At 53.3% G+C, this 19466-nt stretch overlaps 1 protein-coding gene across 3 annotated transcripts in view; it reads right to left on the bottom strand.

Annotated features, from left to right (window-relative positions):
• The window catches only part of NPAS1 (neuronal PAS domain protein 1), a 97886-nt gene that overhangs the window by 30910 nt on the left and 47510 nt on the right, over window positions 1-19466 (bottom strand). Inside the window, exons 1-2 of one of the 3 annotated variants that reach the window (XM_044987918.1) lie at window positions 17898-17972; window positions 16321-16394 (exon numbers count right to left, since the gene is read on the bottom strand). In XM_044987918.1, the coding sequence (XP_044843853.1) occupies window positions 16321-16377 (57 nt within the window). In that variant the 5' untranslated portion in view covers window positions 16378-16394; window positions 17898-17972. Of the gene's footprint in view, window positions 1-16320; window positions 16395-17455; window positions 17973-19466 lie in introns of those variants that run through there. The other 2 variants (XM_044987917.1, XM_044987916.1) reach the window with 2 other exon arrangements.

Here is a 19466-nt window from a genome sequence, read left to right on the forward strand (position 1 = left end):
CCCATGGAGCTGTGTGGGTAGGTCCCAGGGCTCAACACACAACAGCCTCAGCCCCTGAAGGTGTTTAAAATGCCGAGCCGTGACCTGGTGGCATGGCCCTCCCCCCCTTCCACCCCAGCTGCTCAGGGGAAAGAGGAATAATGGGCTGGCTTTCAGATGAGATGCAAATTGATATCCCACTGCAATTTCTGCAAGAGACAGGAAGGTTAACGCTGGGGTCCTGGCCAAATTCCAGCCTGGTTGATTGTATCTCACCGCTTTAAATTCCCCTGTCAGTGGGTGCAGGATTTCTCTTCATGGCCTGCCCTAGATTGGCATGCGGCCTCGTTGTCGTCACACAGCCCCTGCGCCCCTCCCCACAAGCGGCTGCCTCTGGGCAAAGGATTCCTGTGTAAACAGCTACTGCACCCTACCCCAGAGGTGGCCGCATCTCGACAGCGTGTGAACGATCCCTGTATAAACGTCTGCCATGCTGTACCCCCGAGGTGGTTGCATCTCAGCACTGGATGAGACGTCTTTGTACCAATAGCCCCCACTGCCCCACCCAAGAGGCAGCCCTAGCTCAATACCAGGTGAGGGAATCCTGCATAAACATCCTACCCCAGAGGCAGCTAAGTTAAGGTGCACTGCAGGGAGTCACATTCAGGAAAGAAAATTCTGGCATTTCAGCACCAGATGATAGTGCCCTTTATAAACAGCTGCCGTACCCCACCCCAGAGGCAGCTGCATTTCAGTGTAGGGTGAGGTTATCACAGTCTGTTCAGGCACTTTGGGGTCCTTAAACCGCCCTCCCCCACCTGGGTTGATTAGACTGACTACCGGGCCCATTTGTGATGGCCCAAGCCAGGATTTACCCCACTGAACAGGCCACCCTGCAGTGCTCCTGAACTGCATCTGCAAAAGGAGTCAAGATGCCTCTAAGGGTCAAACTCCACCCTGGTGTAACTCAATGTCACGACACCTGTTTATACCATGGCTGGATTGCACAGTGGAGCACTGCCCCCATTCAGCTGAATGGCGTGTTAACCCTGCTGCCCAATGACACCTCACCCCACACCCCAACATTGTTAACCCTTTCAGTGCTGGCCGCCTGAGGAGGAACAGCCACCATCACGCTGAGGACTTTCCCCTCTCCCGGGGGGTGGGAGGGGTGGGCACACCATAGATTAAGAAGACCCATGTAGCTACTAGAGTGCACAATACTCTGATGAGCACAGTGTGAGCACATGATTCCCATCTTGGCCACCAGGGGGCACTGGACAGCCCAGACAGGCTGGCCTGGCTCTACTTCATGCAGTTGTACAGCTGGCTTCAAACTTGGGTGATTTCAGGTGGCAGATTTCTTTACACACACACACACACCCCTCATCCCCAACCCCAAGCTGTGGCTGGCTTTGATTTCCTGTCTAGTGGACTGAGCACAGGACTGGGAGCCAGGACTCCTGGGTTCTCTTGCCAGCCCTGGGAAGGGAGTTGGGGGCTGGCAAGAGACTCCCCCAACTCCTGGGTTTTATTCCCAGCTGTTGGGAGGGGAGTGGGGTCTAATGGCTGAGAGGGGCGGGCGGGCTGGGCGTCAGGACTCCTGAGTTCTATTCGCAACTCTGGGAGGGAATGGGATGTGCTTAGAGCTGGCAGGGAGGAGGCTGGGAGTCAGGATTCCTGGGTTCTATTTCGGGCTCAGGGAGTGGAATGGGGTCTTGTGATTAGAGCAGGGTGGGCTGGGAGGCAGGACGCCTGGGTTCTAGCCCCAGCTGTGGAGAAGGATGTTGTAGCTAGCATTTAGAGCAGGATAGGCTGGGAGCCAGGACCCCTGGGGTCAATTCCAAACCCTGCCACTACCCTTGCATGGGACCTTGCGGTAAGTCACTCCACCACCTTGCACGAAGGGATACGGACACTGGACCTGCTGCTTTGCAAAGCCCTAGGAGGAGACGGACTCAGCACTGCTCGGAGGGCCCCGCAGACCAACCCGTGGGGGCAGGGATGCCAGGCCAACTCCGGTCTCTGATCCAGGCAGTGCGTGCGCGCAGATCCAAGGAACAGGCACAATTGTTCTGAATGCCGCCTGAATACATTTGTGCCAGCGCAATCCCCCCACCCCGTTACGGAGAGACATGATAATAATGGGAGATGAATGCCACTGACAGGCACGTTAACGTTCAGCCGCGTTAATTGCCGCTGCCAGACAAAATTGCTTTTTTATCAAGTGGTTGCGATGAGCCACTCGCAGGTCAACAGTAATTAGACACTTGACACCTTTTTGGGGGGAGTGGGGTGGCTTTCATGTGATGGGGAATTGATGTGTGTGTGTGGGGGGGTGGGAACTACACCCCCCCCCAACAGATTATTCCTATGTCAAGTTTATTGCAGGTGTGGGAGGGGAAGGAGTTAAACATGAAAACTCCCAGCCCCCTCCCGACACCAACAAGGTTTTAAACATGATGGACTAGAATCCTGCCTGTTCTGGGATGGCCCAGCGAGGATTCTGTGCCTGGCTCTAGGAGGCGAATGGGTTAGCGCAGCGGGGCTGGATATCAATCTCCTACTATAAGGTGGGTGCAGAACTGGTTGGAAAACTGCGAGTAATTATGAGTGGTTCACAAGCTGGAAGGGCATATCGAGTGGGGTCCCGCAAGGATCTGTCCTGGGTCCAGTTCTAGTTAATATCTTCACCAATGATTTGGATAATGGCATAGAAAGTGCACTTAAGAACATAAGAACGGCCGTACTGGGTCAGACCAAAGGTCCATCTAGCCCAGTGTCCTGTCTTCCAACAGTGGCCAGTGCCAGGTGCCCCAGAGGGAATGAACAGAACAGGGAATCATTAAGCGATTCATCCCCTGTCGCCCATTCCCAGCTTCTGGCAAACACAGGCTAGAGACACTTATAAAGTTTGCGGACGATACCAAGCTGGGTGGGGTTGTGAGCACTTTGGAGGGCTGGATTAAAATTCAAAATAATCAACTGGAGAAATGGTCTGAAATAAAGAGGCTGAAATTCAATAAGGACAAATGCAAAGTGTGCCACTTAGGAGGGATCTGGGAGTTAGAGTGGATCACAAACGAAATATGAATCAAGGATGTAACGCTGTTGTATAAAAAAGTGAACCTCAGCCTGGGCTGTATTCGTAGACGTGCTGTAAGCAAGACACGAGAAGTAATTCTTCCGCTCTACTCCACGCTGCTAAGGCCTCTGCTGGTGTATTGTGTCCAGTTGTGGGCACTACTCTTCAGGAAAGATGTGGACCAATTGGAGAAAGTCCAGCGAGAGCAACAGAAATGACTACTGGTCTAGAAAACATGAGGGAAGATTGAAAACACTGAGTTTGTTTAGTCTGGAAAAGAGAAGATTGGGAGGGGACATGATAACAGTTTTCAAGTACATACAAGGTTGTTACAAGGAGGAGGGAGAAAAATTGTTCTTCTTAACCTCCGAGGACAGGACAAGAAGCAATGGGCTTCAATTGCAGCCAGAGAGATTTAGGTTGGACGTTAGGAAAAACTTCCTAACTGTCAAGCTAGTTAAGCTCGGGAACAAATCACCCAAAGATATTGTGGAATCTCCGTCATTGGAGGTTTTTAAGAGCAGGTGAGACAAACCCCTGTCAGGGCTGGGCTAGATAATACTTAGTCCTGCCTCAGTGCAGGGGACTGCACTAGAGACCTATTGAGGTCCCTTCCAGTCCTACATTTCTAAAGATTTCTGTGACTTCTGGGCCTATTGCCAGCTCTGGGAGGGGAGTGAGGCCTAGTGATTTGAGCAGGGGAGGAGGTGGGGCTCCGTAGCACGTTAACTCTGAAACCTAGTAATGGCACGCCACATCTCAATGTTAACTCTTTAATTGCTGCTCAAAGCCAGATGCGTTATTCCAGAGCTAGGGAACCCAGGAGTCCTGACTGCCCGTGCTGCCGCTCTGACCCATGCCCCTCCCAGAGCTGGGCACAGAACCCTCTCTGGGCCATCCCAGAACAGATTGTGGATTCTATTCCATTGTGGTTAAAACCTTTTCAGTGTTGGAGGGGACAGTAACTTTCACATTTAACTCCTCCTTCTCCCTCACCAGGACAATCTACTGTAAATGGCACCTCAAGTTGTCATCTTGAGTGGGCGGGGCTTGCTTTGTGGGTGTGGCTTGTGAGAATGACTCACTCCCCTCCCAGTTTGACCCCACATTGCTCATCCTAAACATCTGGGCAGGGATCTCTTTATTCCTCACAGTGGCATCCCCCCCGGTTACAAATACCATGGGAGCGCTATGGGCTGATGGCTACAGCACTGGGCTGAGAGCGGGGGGAGCTGGGTACTATTCTTGGTGCTGCCACTGGCCCGGTGGGAGGGCTCATCTTTTCCCAGCTCTGTGCCTCAGTTTCCCCAACTGTACGCAGGGCTACTGCCCTGCTTTGTAAAGCTTTGAGATCCACCGATTAAAAAAACACTATATAAGAGCTATAAATTATATTCCCGCCCAGCTCTGGGGATAGAGCCCAGGAGTCCTGATGCCCAGCCCCTCCTGCTCTAACCACTAGACCCCACTCCCCTCCATGAGCTGGGATCTACTTCATGGAGGAAGTATAGCTCCTATATAACTACTATATATGGCATTATAATGAATTATTACTGAATGCCCTTTGAAAGATAATGGCTTAAACGAGAGACTCCCCACCTGGGGCCGTGCACCCCACGGTGCGGGGAGGGGGAGTCACAAGCAGGTTTCCAGGGGGTCACACCCATCCCCTCCCTTTCTGAATGGGGAGATGCAAGGGGCTCCTGAATGTCCTGGTGGGGGAATCCCGGTGCAATTTGTAACACTGGAGGGGGCAACTCTCAGGAGCAGACTGGGAACCACGGGGTTAAATTAAAAGGGGTGGGGGAGGAACTATTACAACCTATGAACCAGGCAGCACCAGGCTATTCCATTACAGGTCACCCTGAGATCTGGGGTCCCCCCCCAGCAGCCCTCCTCCCCCCCAGCCTCACACACGTCCACCTGACTCCCCGCAAAGCAGCTGCCAAGCTGACCCACCCCTGTCCCTACAGCTCCCTGCCCCCTACCCCCAGCCCATAATGCAATTACTTGGAATGAAGCTGCATTAGTCCCGGGGCGAGCGCTGGGTACCAGGAAGGCAGCAGGTGCCTGGGACGAGGCGGGGGCTGCTGGGGAGGAAATGCAGTTTGCAAGGGCCTGGCCGAGCAGCGCAATCACATTATGTCCCTGCCCGTCGGCGCGGCGCCGGCTCACAAGCCGGTAACTCAATAACGCGGCTGCTCCCCTCGGCGCTGGGTGCACAACACCTGTCCCGAGCTCCTGGCGGACCGCCCTGCTTCGGGGGGGACGTGGGCACCCGGGTCTGAGCTGTGCAACAGAAGCAGCTTTTGCTCTGTCTGCTCCATGTGGCTATTGGAGGGAGGCTGGGAGTCAGGACTCCTGGGTTCTATTCCCAGCTCTGGGAGGTCGGGATTCTGGGGTTCTATTCCCAGCTGGGAGGGGACTGGGGCCTAATGGTTGGCAGGGTGGTTGGGTGGGAGTCGGGGACTCCTGGGTTCTGTTCTTGGCTTTGCCACTGATGTGCTGAGAAAAATCACTTCGCCCTGGTGAGGATTGCGCGAGTTAATAAATCAGCTTCCCCTTGAGCCGTCCCTTCCTTTGCCAACCCGGAGAGGAACTGAAGCTGAGCAAGATGGCAGGAAAGATGGTCCCGAAAGAGGAATTCCCACTGGTACAGGAGGGAGGACGGCAAGGGCCATGAGCAGCGTGCTGGAGAGCCGATCTCAAGAGAGGAGACCAGGGGAGCGAGGCTAGACACAGGCTGCGAGGACAGCTGAGCTGGGGGCAGGTGGAAACCCCAGGGAGGGAGACGAGCTAGTGAAGCTAACAGACAGTGCTGGACCCAAGAAGAAATGACCAGGAATCAGTTGCGGCTGGAGATCAGGAGAAGGTTTCTAACCACCAGAGAAAGGAGAGTCTGGAACAGCCTCCCAACAGGCGCAGCGGGGGGCGAACAACCAAAGATGATCTGACGAGGCGGGGCTGGATCCATGATCCATCCTATGCGCTGTCTCCCAAACACCCCGGTGGCTGCCAAAAGGTGCTGTGATTATTTCTACTTCAAACAGGATGATTTTCGAGGGGGAGAGTCACAGGCTGGAGGGTCCCACGGGGAAGGAACCGGCCCCATCTCTATACCAGGAACACGAGACTTGCCCAGTTTGGATCAGAGTTAAGACCCATCAAGCCCGGTATGACAGCACCCGGCACCAGATACTGCAGAGGAAGGTGTCGGAAACCTGCCATGGATAGGTGTGGGATAAACACCCTGAAGCGGAAGCCTGTTTCCCAATGCCAATGGATGCACTGGGATCAGGGAGTGAGGTCAGCTGGGCCGACCAGTTCAGAGTACCCCTGCTCACGTATGTCATAATCTGTATCTGTGTAAGGGATCCCTGGAAAGCCAAGGACACACTGACCATTAATATTCCTGCATAGGGTATGTATGGGGGAGGGATAGCTCAGTGGTTTGAGCATTGGCCTGCTAATCCCAGGGTTGAGAGTTCAATCCTTGAGGAGGCCACTTAGGGATCTGGGGCAAAAATTGGTCCTGCTAGTGAAGTCAGGGGGCTGGACTCAATGACCTTTCAAGGTCCCTTCCAGTTCTAGGAGATTGGTATATCTCCAATTATTACCTTTAAAGCACTATAAACAAATGGGAAGGAAATATGCAGCTAAAATGTTTGACTCAGACAAGCCTGGGGAGTGGGGAACCAGGAAAGGCCGACGCCTCCATCCAGGTGCCATCACAGCTCAGTGGCCATGCAGGGGCGTATCGGAGGCTGCAGGGACAGATTGCTTTGCACTGCAGAAAGCATCAGCGGGGGGAAAAGGAGCCTGGGACAGCCATGGCATCTTTCCCCACGGCTGGGACCTGGACTTGGAGAAGTCTCTGGACTATAAAAGAGAGGGGCAAAGAACCCCTAGGTAGGACACGGTGGGAGACTCTAGGCAGGGGGTTGGGAGCGGGGGAGCCACCTTGCTGTAGGTGTGGTAACAATCTTCCCTATAACCATCCCAGTAGTTTTTCAGGTCTTAATCACTGTGTTTTTCACAGACCCATGGGGTTAGAAGGGACTGTAACGGTCATCGAGTCCAGTGGCTCTCAATCTTCCCAGCTTGCTGTCCCCCTTTCGGGAGACTGATTCGTCTGGCATATCCCCAGCTTTCACCTCACTTAAAAACGACTTGCTTACGAAATCAGACCTAGAAAGACGAAAGTGTCCCAGCCACGCTGTCCCTGGCAAATGGCCGACTTTCTCATTTTTACCACCTAATTGTAAAATAACGCCATTGGGATATTAATATGGTACTTACATTTCAGCGTATAGTCTCTAGAGCAGTATAAATAAGTCGCCGTCTGTATGAAATTGGAGTTTGTACTGACTGCGCTAGGGCTTTTTATGTAGCCTGTTTGTAAAACTAGGCAAATCTCTAGCGGAGTTGACGTACCCCCTGGAAGACCTCTGCGTATCCCCAGTAGTACGTGTGCCCTGGTTGAGAACCACTGCTCTGAACAACATAAATCTTTACTATGAAATGGGACATATGTCTAACCCTCCGCGAGGTGCAGGATTTGTTGTGTCTACCAACAAAGCCCATTCGCGTCACTTCGGTTCCCGTTTCTGACTGCAGCCCTCACACTTAAAACCTCCCTCTTTTCCATTACAGAAACATGGCTGATTTTTATTCGAAAGCAACCTTTTATTTTGAATCAACCCAGCGCTGGGTTTGGGGGAAAGTCAGGACTGGGGGTGTGTGCTGGGGTCACCAAGGCTGGGGGAGCTCAGGGGGTGGCTGGGGGGTGACAAGCAGGCTGCTGGAGTCAGAGCTGCTGAATCAGGGCTGCTCAACACACAGACACTCAACACATGGTGAGGTACTCAGGGTTACCAGACCAGCAGTGACACCACTTCTCACTGGTCTGGGTGACAGGCTGAGACTCAGGTGATCTAGGATCTATTCCCAGCTCAGCCGCTAGCCTGCTGGCAAGTCACTTCTCCTCTCCGTGCCTCAGTTTCCCCATCATAAAATGGAGAGCAGAATACTGATGGCCTTTCTCAAAGTGCTCTGAGATCCACGCATGATAACTGCTAGGGCTGTCTTATTACTGATCTCCTTTCCCACCATTTCCGTTAGCACGAACCCATCTTACTCTTGCGACAACAGGGTCAGATCTGCCCTTGTGACGTCCCTGACTTGATGGATCTTACACCAGGAATGGAGTTTTCTTGGTCTTTTTTATCCCTTGCTTTCTGCTGCCTGGGACCCTAATTGGAAGCTGTTGGTGGGGAACTAAGGAATCCGCCTGAGTCTGAATTAACATGACAGGTGCGGCGGTGGGGTGGGTGGGTCTTCATTTTGCTCTTGAATTCTCAGTCCAAATGGGCTTTGAGTGTCCATTGGCTGAGCTGGAACGCGAGCAAACTGCAGGCCTGGGACCCAGGTCAGAGCATCCGCAGGCAGGAAATCCCCCACCCCATCCAATTGCTCTGGAGCTCAGGGGGGAAGTTCTCCGTCTTCTCAAGGGGGGCTGCTGGGTGGGCTTTTGAAAGATGCCATGGAGTATTGACTCTCCTCTGCAGTTCGTGTTCTCTTTAGCTCGCTCGGTGGGTCCAAGTGGGGCAGCGACACCCCGGCAATTGAACCAGGGACGCCCCCATTCCCTGAACTAAAGCAGAAGGGATATTGCCTAGGGATGGAGGAGAGATGGAATTGGAGCCGGTGGGTTAGATGAGCACAGGTGTGGCCGAGCCTTTAGGCTTCGTCTTGGCTAGGAAACCTGGCTGCATTTAGATCAGGCTGAGAAAGCACAGGCGAGGCATGATCAGTCGAGGCCTGATTCCCCACTGAGCTATGCCTTGTTCGGTCATTTGCGCCCGGGCTAAATGTTGCCCACTCAGAATGGGGGTGAGGTTCACCAGGGCTGCGCAACGCACAGGGCGCGGGAGGTCTGCCCTTCCGTGCAAACACGCTCATGTCACGTGGCTCAGTCCCCAGTCGCTGGCTTTAAGTGGGAAGGAAGCAGGACTGGGGGGATAAATCGCAGCTGGAGTGCAGGTGGGTTTCCTTCAGAGATCGGACGAGCGCACTCGTTTCTTCCTGGGAAATCTGCATGTAAGAACCTGCGAGGGGCTGTCCAAATCAATAAGGTGCCTGCAGAGCAGAGATGGCAGCCTCCTTCTCAGAGTCAGCCCCGGGGTCAGCGGCTGTCGAGTCGCAACCACTCTCCTCCTGGCAGCTGGAGATCAAATCCAGAGGCTCGATGGCATCGCCTGGGTGATGGGCAGTAATTGCTGGAGGGGAGTGGCCCAGGTAGCAAAGATTAGGAGCTTCTGCAGGCTGCGGATAAATGCCGGCAGTGCCTTTCATTTTGCCTGCATCAGACTGGTGGCTAACAGGATGGGTTGCCAGGGTTGGATCAGGCCAGCACTGCAATGCAGCTACCTCTAGGGTGAGGCATGGCTGCAGTGTATACAGGGATCGATCACGCAGTGCTGAAATGCAGCCACCTCTGGGGTGGAACCTAGCCGCTGTTTCATTGCTGCACAGCAATGTGACACAGCAGGATACTGACTAGGGATGGGAGTGATCCACATGGATGAAGGATTTCCTCTTTCACCGGGCAGATGGGATCCGGAACCGGCTGATCAAACCCGGGGCCAGGAAGGGACGCCCTCCCCAATTTCAAAGCTAGGCCCCTAAATTTCATTGCTGCCTTTTGCACCGTTTTCAGGATCAGCCCCATTTTAGTGCCAATCCTGTGACCTCCCAAAGCGCCCCCCGCCCCCATGAAACGCCCCACACTGGCCTTTGGCTGCTAAGAATTGGGATGTGCAGGATCAGATTCCTTAAAGGCCCCCACCCACTCGGGGATATCTGTCCCCTGTCCTAGAGCTAGGGAAAGAATGGATTTTTCGGTTCACGGGCAAGTCTGAAAAATGGGGGGGGGGAGGGAGGGAGGGTATCATTCCAGGTGGGACTGAAAACAAAATTTTCAAAAACTTTTGGCAACTCGAAAAGTTGGGGCTGAGGGTGGGGAGAGGGAGGAGGGGGAACGGTTTTGGGCCAAACAAAACTTTTCTATAGAAGTAACTGGTTGCAAAACTTTCCGGCCCCCGTTTGTGGAGACGAACCAGCTGCTTTAGAAAGCAGGTATCACGGCATCTCCAATTTCAGCTTGACAGTCCTTTGCTGGAGACAATACCCAAGGCAGATTGCACATAGCCAGGAAGGGACACCCTGCCTCATCTGAAGTTCAGCCCGGATTGCCATGCTGCCTGTCCTGGTGTTTTCAGGATCAGCTCCATTTTAATTCCCTCCCACCCTGGCCTGGGACCCTGAAATGCCAGGTCTCTGTTTTCTTTTCTTTCCCTCTCTAGCTACCGTATCTATCGACTTTGAGCACTCTTAAACGGCTTTAAAGGCAACGTTGAATAAAAAGTCATTTCAAAGCGAAAAATCGAAACTTTTTTTTAAGATGTCGAAATGAAGCATTTTCATTTTTTCTGATTTCTTTTTACTTTTTTTTTCCCCAAATGTTTGCAGCAAAACCAATTTGCTGAAACAACCCAAATGCGCAAAATTTGGGTTGTGGGGTCTAGAGAGATGGATTTATTGGTTCTGGGGGCTAGAGAGATGGATCTAGGGTCTAGAGAGATGGATTTACTTATTTTTAATTAAGTGAAAGCTTAGATTCCAGCGCACAAATCTGCAGCCACAAATTGCAAATGAGCCTGCCTATAAGATCAGAATCTAAGGCACCCCTCAGCATCTCAGGGCCTCAGTCTCTTATGTGTCGGGCCCTATCAAATTCACGGTCCATTTTGGTCAATTTCATGGTCATGGGATTTTAAAAATCGGAAATTTCATGATTTCAGCTATTTAAATCTGAAATTTCACAGGGGGTGTAATTGTAGGGGTCCTAATCCAAAAAGGAGTTGTGGGGGGATCACAAAGGTTATTGTAGGGGACGTGGGGTTTGTGATATTTCTACCCTTACTTCTGTGCTGCTGCTGACGGCGGCGCTGCCTGCAGAACTGGGCTCCCAGCCAGCCGCCGCTGCTCTCCAGCTGCCCAGCTCTGAAGGCAGCACAGAAGTAAGGGTGGCAATATCGTGACCCCCCCTAAAATAACCTTGTGACCCGCCCTGCAACTCCCTTTTGGGTCAGGACCCCCAGTTTGAGAAACGCTGATCTGCCCCGTGAAATCTGTATAGTATAGGGTAAAAGCGCACAAAAGATCAGATTTCACAGGCGGAGACCAAATGTCACAGTCTGTGACGCGTTTCTCATGGCCGAGAATTTGGTAGGCCCTTACTTATATGCATAGCTGCTTCCTTCTCCATAGCAGGCAATACTTAGTTGTGGCTCTTTAGAAATTTGAAAAATCCGCATCAGCCCCATAACTAGGCTTGGCAGAACTGGAGTTTTATTTTTCTATCATTTTGATGGGTCGTCTCGATGTTTATTTTAAAGCATTTTTTCAGATATTTATCGACATAAAGTTTCACGGTTGTGCAAAATTATGGGTTTGAAGCCTCCCTTTAAACATTTTTATCGGTTTAAACTTTCACAGTCACAGGAAATGGGGAGGGGGCGACAGACAATGGGGAGGGGGGCTCAGACAATAATTATTTAATGACAGTAGAGGCTGCGATTCAGAAGTTAAAGCTTTAGAACTGTTCAAACACAAATCGTCAACGTCACATGTCAAAATAGGCAAAGTTAATATCCTTAACTCCAACTCTAATGAGTTCTCAAGTAGCATTTTTCTTACACTGCCGATCTGTACATTTCAATTGTTATCGATGGAAAGAATGTTCCTTCGCTTTGGTTTGTGTGCCCACGCGCATGTGCGCTGCGAAATGAACGTTTCCCGACATTTACTGATAAAAGTCAAATCCTTCCAAGCTTAACCATAACTAAGCAGGTTTTTTCCTTCAAATCATAAGCATCAGGGCAGGGCCTGCGAGGAGACGTAGTGCTGGATGGGGGATTGCGCTTTGAGGGGTGAGTGATCAGGGTGTTTGGATATTTCAGGGACGGCAGACCTTGACAGTAAGGTTCTCAGAAGATCTTGTGCTTAAGAGATCAGAGCTCAAGAGACACTGGGTTTCTACCCTGGCTCTGGCTGGCACTGGGTACATCACTTAATCACTCTGTGCCTCGGTTTCCCTCTCAGTAAACTGGAGGTGGTGACCCTCTCTTTGTTTATTTAGATGGTGAGCTCATCGATTCCAAGCCCAGTCAGGATCATCTAGACTGGCCGCCTGTGTAGCACGGGCCAGAGAACTGCCCTGAAATAATTCCAGAGCAGCTCTGTTAGAAAAACATCCCATCTTGATTTATGAATCGTCAGTGCTGGAGAATCCACCACGACCCTGGGTAAGTTATTACAGTGGTTAGTGACTCTCACCGTTAAAAATTTACGTCTTATTTCCAGTCTGAATGTGTCTAGCTTCAGCGTCCAGCCATTGGATCGTGTTAGACCTGCCTCTGCTAGGCTGCAGAGCCCATTATTCAATATTTGTTCCCCACGTAGGCACTGATAGACGGCGATCAAGTCACCCCTTCACCTTCTCTTTGTTAAGCGAAATAGATCGCGCTCCTTGAGTCTATCACTATAAGGCAGGTTTTCTGATCCGTTAATCATTCTCGTGGCTCTTCTCTGACCCCTCTCCAATTCATCAGCCTCCTCCCTGAATTGTGGGCCCCAGAACCGGACACAGGATTCCAGCAGCAGTCGCACCAGTGCCAAATACAGAGGGGAAATAACCTCTATGCTCCTGCTTGAGATTTCCCTGCTTCTGCACGAGCCCTTTTGGCCACAGTGGGAGCTCGTGTTCAGCTGATTATCCATCACCCTCCCCCAGCCCCCAAAAAACCCCCACCCTTTTTCAGAGTCACTGCCTCGCAGGATAGAGCCCCTCATCCTGCAAGCTCCTTGGAGCGGGGACAGTGTATGTGCAGCACCTGGCACAATAGGGCTCCTCCTAGGTGCTACCATAATGGCAGGTAGGTAGAAAGAACTGGGGGGATGGCTCAGCTGGACTCAGCATTCAGCATCAGTCTGGGGTCTGGGGCGGGTTTGCTGCATGACGCCTTCTGCCTGCATCCAGTGAAAGTTTGATGGTGGCTGCCTCAGAAATTCTGCTTCACCATTCCTGCCTTTTCCATCTTTGGGGGCTTGGGAATCCCTTACCCCAGCAGAACAGCTCCCCCGTGTCACCAGGCCTCTCCAGGGACTCACTGGTGTCACCACGACCAAAATTGGGGGCGGGGGTGACGGCAATGTGCTGGGGGCTGCACAGACACATGAGATCTTGCATAGGCACAGGGATAGGAAAGTGCAAGGCCATGGTCACAGGGACCAGGATCAGCACACAGGTCTGCGGGATCACAGTCTGGTGCCCTGTTCTCCAGACTAAGTTGCACACGTACGTATTAGTGGAGACCTCCGGACATTCAGAGCAATCTGCTGACTGATGCAACTACTCAAGGAGCTCACCTTCGTCCCAGGGGCAATATAATTCCTGCTGGCCCGGGCAGGGGGAGAATCCCCAGTGCCCAGAGGTGGCAGCAAAATGCACTAACTGCCGGGCTCATGGGATGGCAGGGAGGGCATCTCTAACATGTGTATCTGCCTGTGAACTCCCCCAAACTCCTTGGCTCTGGTGATTTGTACTGGCCCATTTAGGGTGGTTTGCAGATCCCCCCGGTTTGGTTCAGGCACAGCTCTCATTTTAACACATAAAATCAAATTAAAACTGCCCCCACTCTCTGGCCCCCATGGCCATGTCATGCAATAGACACTCAGAATGGGATCGTGCTGACGGGATGAAAGGTGCAAACAGCCAGGGATTGCTCATCCAGTGCTGAAATGCAGCCACCTCTGGCATAGGGCACAGCAGCCGTTTATACAGCGATTGCTCACCCAGCGCTGAGATGCAGCCACCTCTAGGGTGGGGCACCACAACAGGGATTGCTCACCTAGTGCCGAAATGCAGCTGCCTCTGGGATGGGATTCAGGGGCTATTTATACATGTATTGCTCGTGCAGCACTGAAATGCAGCCACCTCCGGCATAGGGCACAGTGGCTTTTTATACAGGGATTGCTCACTCTGTGCTGAAATGCAGCTACCTCTGGGGTGGGGCTCAGGGGCAGTTTATACAGGGATTGCTCACCCAGCACTGAAAGGCAGCCGCTTCTGGGGTGGAACATAGCTATTGTCTGACAGCTGCACAGCAAAATGATGCAGCAGTTTTAGGGGAGAAAGTATCCTGCTTCTGTTTGAAATTGCGGGGGTATTTAAGGAGGAAAAGTGCAATTACCCGGGATGGAATCAATATCCTTAATCCCACAGATAGTGCCACGGGGATCTGCCAACACTACAAGCGGCCAGGCCTTCAGTTTTGCACCTCGTGGACATCTTCAGCAGCACAGCGCCCCCTAGCACCACACGGGGTCAGCACTAACTCAGAGGGGAAGAGCACCACCTACCGCACTCCCTGCAGCACAGCGCCCCCTAGTGGGAGAGCGACGCCTACAGAGCCACCCGTCCCACTCCCTGCAGCACAGCGCCCCCTAGTTGGAGAGCGATGCCTACAGAGCCACCCGTCCCACTCCCTGCAGCACAGCGCCCCCTAGTGGGAGAGCGATGCCTACAGAGCCACCTGTCCCACTCCCTGCAGCACAGCGCCCCCTAGTGGGAGAGCGATGCCTACAGAGCCACCCGTCCCACTCCCTGCAGCACAGCGCCCCCTAGTGGGAGAGCGACGCCTACAGAGCCACCCGTCCCACTCCCTGCAGCACAGCGCCCCCTAGTGGGAGAGCGATGCCTACAGAGCCACCTGTCCCACTCCCTGCAGCACAGCGCCCCCTAGCACCACATGGGGTCAGCACTAACTCAGAGGGGAAGAGTGCCGCCTACCCCACTCCCTGCAGCACAGCGCCCCCTAGTGGGAGAGCGACGCCTACAGAGCCACCCGTCCCACTCCCTGCAGCACAGCGCCCCCTATGGCCCCATTCGTGTCAGCCCTGCCTCTGACGGAATAGCATCATCTCCCCGTTTGCAGTACCCCGGGGTTGTCTGACTTGTCTCCAACCCAAGTACTGGGTCAGCCTGATCCTGCACAGCTTGGGAGCTCAAAGCGGACGCCAGGCAAGGGGCGCTGGGTGCTCACATGTAAAAAGCCTGGGCCGTTCCCTTTGCACTGGGAGGGGGCCACAGCTAGATTCCACACCGGTGCACAGAGGCAAGCCACGCAGAACGGGGCCCCCAGAGGGCAAAGCGACGGAGAATCGGGACCCAACAGAGTCACCCCAGGAAATTGCTTTGCCAGGGCTCCAGGCGCCTCTGCACCGTGTCTGTCACTGGCCTGGGGGGACGGCTGAGGGGAAGGGAAGAGGAGGGGGCTGGCCAATTGCTGTTTAAAATATTACCATATGCCTCTTCTGACAATTAGGCAGCAGCCTGGGGAGACGGCTGTAATGAGAGCTCTCCAGCGATAATTAGCCTGATCCGGCTGGCTCAGCCGCGCTTGCCCTGAAACGTCAGGGATCCAAGCTGCAGGGCGGCATCGGGAGCAGAGACCGTGAATCCGCCGCCTCCCCCCTGCCCCCCCTGGGTGACCTGTGGAGCCTATGGCCAAAACCTGCCACGCTTCCCTAGGCCTGGGGTGGGCAGGGGAGATGGAGAGGCCGGTTGGCCCAATCCAGCACCCCCAGGAGTGAATGGAAAGCGTCCCATTGGCTTCAGGGGGCATCGGTTCAGGCCTATAGCCTGGGGAAATTGGGAGCAGCTGGTCCAGGTTCTGTGTTACATCCAGCACCCGGGGGGGGCGGATTGGGGGCGTGAGTGGAGCACACTGAGCTGTGGGTGTTCTCTGCCCCCCAGGCCCCATCCGGGGACCGGATCTCTCACCAGCCAAGGAGGAGAGGGAACTGGGAGGGGAGTAGAATGGGGGGGACGCGCACTCTGCTGTTAACAGGAGAGGGGGCCTGTTCTCCCCCCGGTGCTTTAACCCTGACTCGCTAGACAAGGAGAGTTTTCCCTGATGTTCAGCCTTTGCTGAACCCTCCCCCCGTGCACCGCCCCAACCCGCGCCATCTGGCCATGGGGTTTGCCCCCCTTTCCAATAGAGACACACCACTGTCCCATCCTCCCCCACCCCGCATTCCCCATTAGCCAGGCAATGCTCAATTCATCTCTCTCCCCAGGTTGGCCTCTGCATCCCCTTTAACCCATTAATTCCCGGGAAGCCGGGACTCACCTGCAAAATGTGTCCTCCCAGATGCTGTTCAAAGAGCTTGGTCAGCAGAGCTGCCATGTTCCTCCTGCCGGGACCTGCAGAGAGGAATGCAAGCGGTCAGAGCCGGCCCCCTGCTGCATGGCGCCCGCTCCCCCCAGCCCGTGGGTGTGATCGTGAGGGACTGGGCCACCCCGGTTCCAAGCCTGATGGAACCAGTAGCCTCCAGTTCCCTCCTCTTGACTGAGTCACTCTCCCCACCCCACCCCACCCCGTGCCTCAGTTTCTCAGTAAAATGGATGGTAGAGAATATGTCCCTAACTCCCCAGGAGCGCTGGGGGGGGGGGGGTTGTGAGTCAGTGACAGAACTTTGCCTGTCTTTAGCAGCTGCAATCAGAGGAGCCCAATGCATTTTGTAAACGTGACTGATTTAGGCCTCAGACACATGTATGCTGGGAAGGGGGGGCAGGTAAACCCCCATGTGAAGGAAACTAAGGTACAGAAGTTGCTTAAGGCGCCGAGTGAGTCAAGGGCAGAAGCAGGAGCTCTGGCTCCCAAATCCCTGCTTTAACCATTAAGCCCCCCTCCCAGCGTTGGGAATAAACCCAAGGAGCTGACTCCCAGCACCCTCCCAACCATTAGGTCCTGCTTCCTTCCAGAGGCAGAGACAGAACCCAGGAGTCCTGATTCCCAGCCCCACCCCCCTTGCTGTAACCACTGGACCCCACCCGCCACCCAGTGGGAATTTTCCAAACCATCCTTGGCTTGGAGTGATACCCCAGTGGCTGACAGCTCACAATGCAGGCCTGTTTCACGTGCTGCATTAGACCTGATCTGCGAGGGGGGCGGAGCGCAGGACAGGGTGGGGGGACGCAGACCGAGACTAGACCGTGGGGGGTGGGGGCACAGCAGGAATCTGTGTCATGGGGCTGAGGAAGGAGAGGAGCCAGGATGAGGACAGGGAGGAAGTAGACAGCAGTACAGTCCCTGAGCCAGCACCCTCCGGCCTGGCATCCCCGCTGCAGCTGGAGATGTGGGGGAGAATCAGGGTCTCCTGTGCCTCCCAGAGTCTCAGCTGTTCTCACTTCGGGGCGAGGCAGGTTGCTGGCACGAACGCAGGGTCACGGTGAGCTACTTATGTCCCGCCCCCACCACCCACCTGGAGGCCCAAGACACTCGGGATCGTGGAAGCTGCAGCCCTTCCATCAAGGAGAAATGAACGACCGGGGGGTCCTTCCCCAGCCGGGGTAACAAGCCGGGGCGAGCAGCTCCGAGCACACGGGCTGAAATAAGCATTGTCCATGCCGGGAACGTCAGTCGCATCCAGTCTCCCCCGGGCAGCGTTCACGCGCGTCATAACTCAAGTGCCGTCCACACACCAGACACCCGTCACTCAAGGGCAGTGCAGCTTTTAACGCAAGCCGGCTGCCCTGCCGGGGGTCAGAGGTTACAGCGTCACTCAGCCCAGCGCACCGGCCGCTAACACGACCCCTCTGGGCTGTGTTTTCTTGGGCAGGTGGCTGCTCCCACCTGAGCTAGGCGCAATTCTGCAGATAACTCGAGTTAACTCTCCAGCAAAGACGCTGCCTAAGGACCCTCACCAGCACGGTGACTCCTGATTTACACCTGGATCAGGGCGATGGGAATCAGCCCCCTTGACTCCAGTGGAGTTACTTCTGATTGACAAAGGGCAAGTGAAATTTATAAGGCAGTGTCTGTTTCCTGGGGGTTTGTGGGGAGGGGGGGATCTTACAGAGCCAGGGTCTCATCCTGCATCTTAAACCACACACACACACACACAAAACTTGGTGAAGGAGGATTTGCACATCACACAAACCAGAGAGACCCACTGCACTGGGGAGAGGGAGAGAATTTGCCATTGTCCTTTGAACATTCCAGGCGGATGGCAGTGGAATACTTATCAGCTCTGCATTCACAGCTCCCCCAAAAGCCTGAAAGGTTCACAGGACCTGAGCTTAACCTTTCTTTCAGGCTTTTCTCATTGCTACACAGAGCCCTGGCTCACAGCAGCTGAAGGCAAAGATCCCTGGCTCCTGGGGTTGACAGAGGAGCTGGAAGGGAGGTGGGGGCAGGAACCGAACTGATCCAGACAACATGGAGGAAGGTGACTGATGGTGCGGGGAGGTGGTTGCCTCCAGGAGGAAGACAGTGGTTCCCCATGGGTTTGCCCCTAGAGCTGGCCAAAAAAAATGTCGCCAGAATCGTTTTCCATCAGAAAACGCAGTTTTGTTGAATCTGAAAGGGGTGGATTTCGATGAAATTTTTGCTGGAAAAAATGTTAAAATAAATCAGTTCAACTTTCTTGCTTTGATTCATTTAGGTTCGACTTCTACGGCACGTGAAAATCTTCATTTTGTTATATTGATACATGATATTTAATACCATCTTTTATATAGTTTATTCTGACATTTATAAAATAACACTTTGAGGTTATGAAAAGGAAACGGTCACAGGCTTCCAGAATGAATTCTTTGGGAATTTTCAATCCATGCGCCATTTACAAAATTTCAACGCTTCGTTCCAATTCAGGACGAAAATGAGTTCCCCCGTGACAGATTTCCCCACAGGAGGCAAATTCCATTTTCTGACCAGCTCCCTCCTTTGCCACCTTCCTCAGCTGTCTCCCCACATGGGACAAACCTTTATGCCCCACCAATGGACTGAACATTTTCACGAAAAAAACCCACAATTTTTTTCAATGAAACTGGAACCAAAAAATTAAGAGTAAAATTGGTTGTGTGTTGACTTTCTCGTTTATATATTTTCTTTCTTTTCTTTTTTCCTTCCCTCCATCTCCCCTCACCCCTCCACGCTCTCTCTGCGGCATGCACACTCTCGCGTTCCTTCTTTTTCTTTCTAAATTGGCTGAAATCAAACTCAGGAGTAGCTGGGCAGGAGTCTCTGGCCTGGGTTATTCAGGAGGTCAGACTAGATAATGGTCACAGCGGTCCTTTTCTGGTCTTAAAAATCTGTGAGTTTGGGAGGGGGGGAAATCACTAATTTTTTTAAAAAATAATCAAAATTGGGTCTGTTCTGAACCCTGTGAAAAGAAAAGAGTTTTGACATTTCAAGGGGAATTGGCTTTCTTTTTTCAACCTGCTGTTCCCTGCCCTCCCCCGCTCTGTCCCATAAGCCACCTAGTGTGGGTA

This window comes from Mauremys mutica, chromosome 15 (genome assembly GCF_020497125.1).
Source record: "Mauremys mutica isolate MM-2020 ecotype Southern chromosome 15, ASM2049712v1, whole genome shotgun sequence".
NCBI lineage: Eukaryota > Metazoa > Chordata > Testudines > Geoemydidae > Mauremys > Mauremys mutica.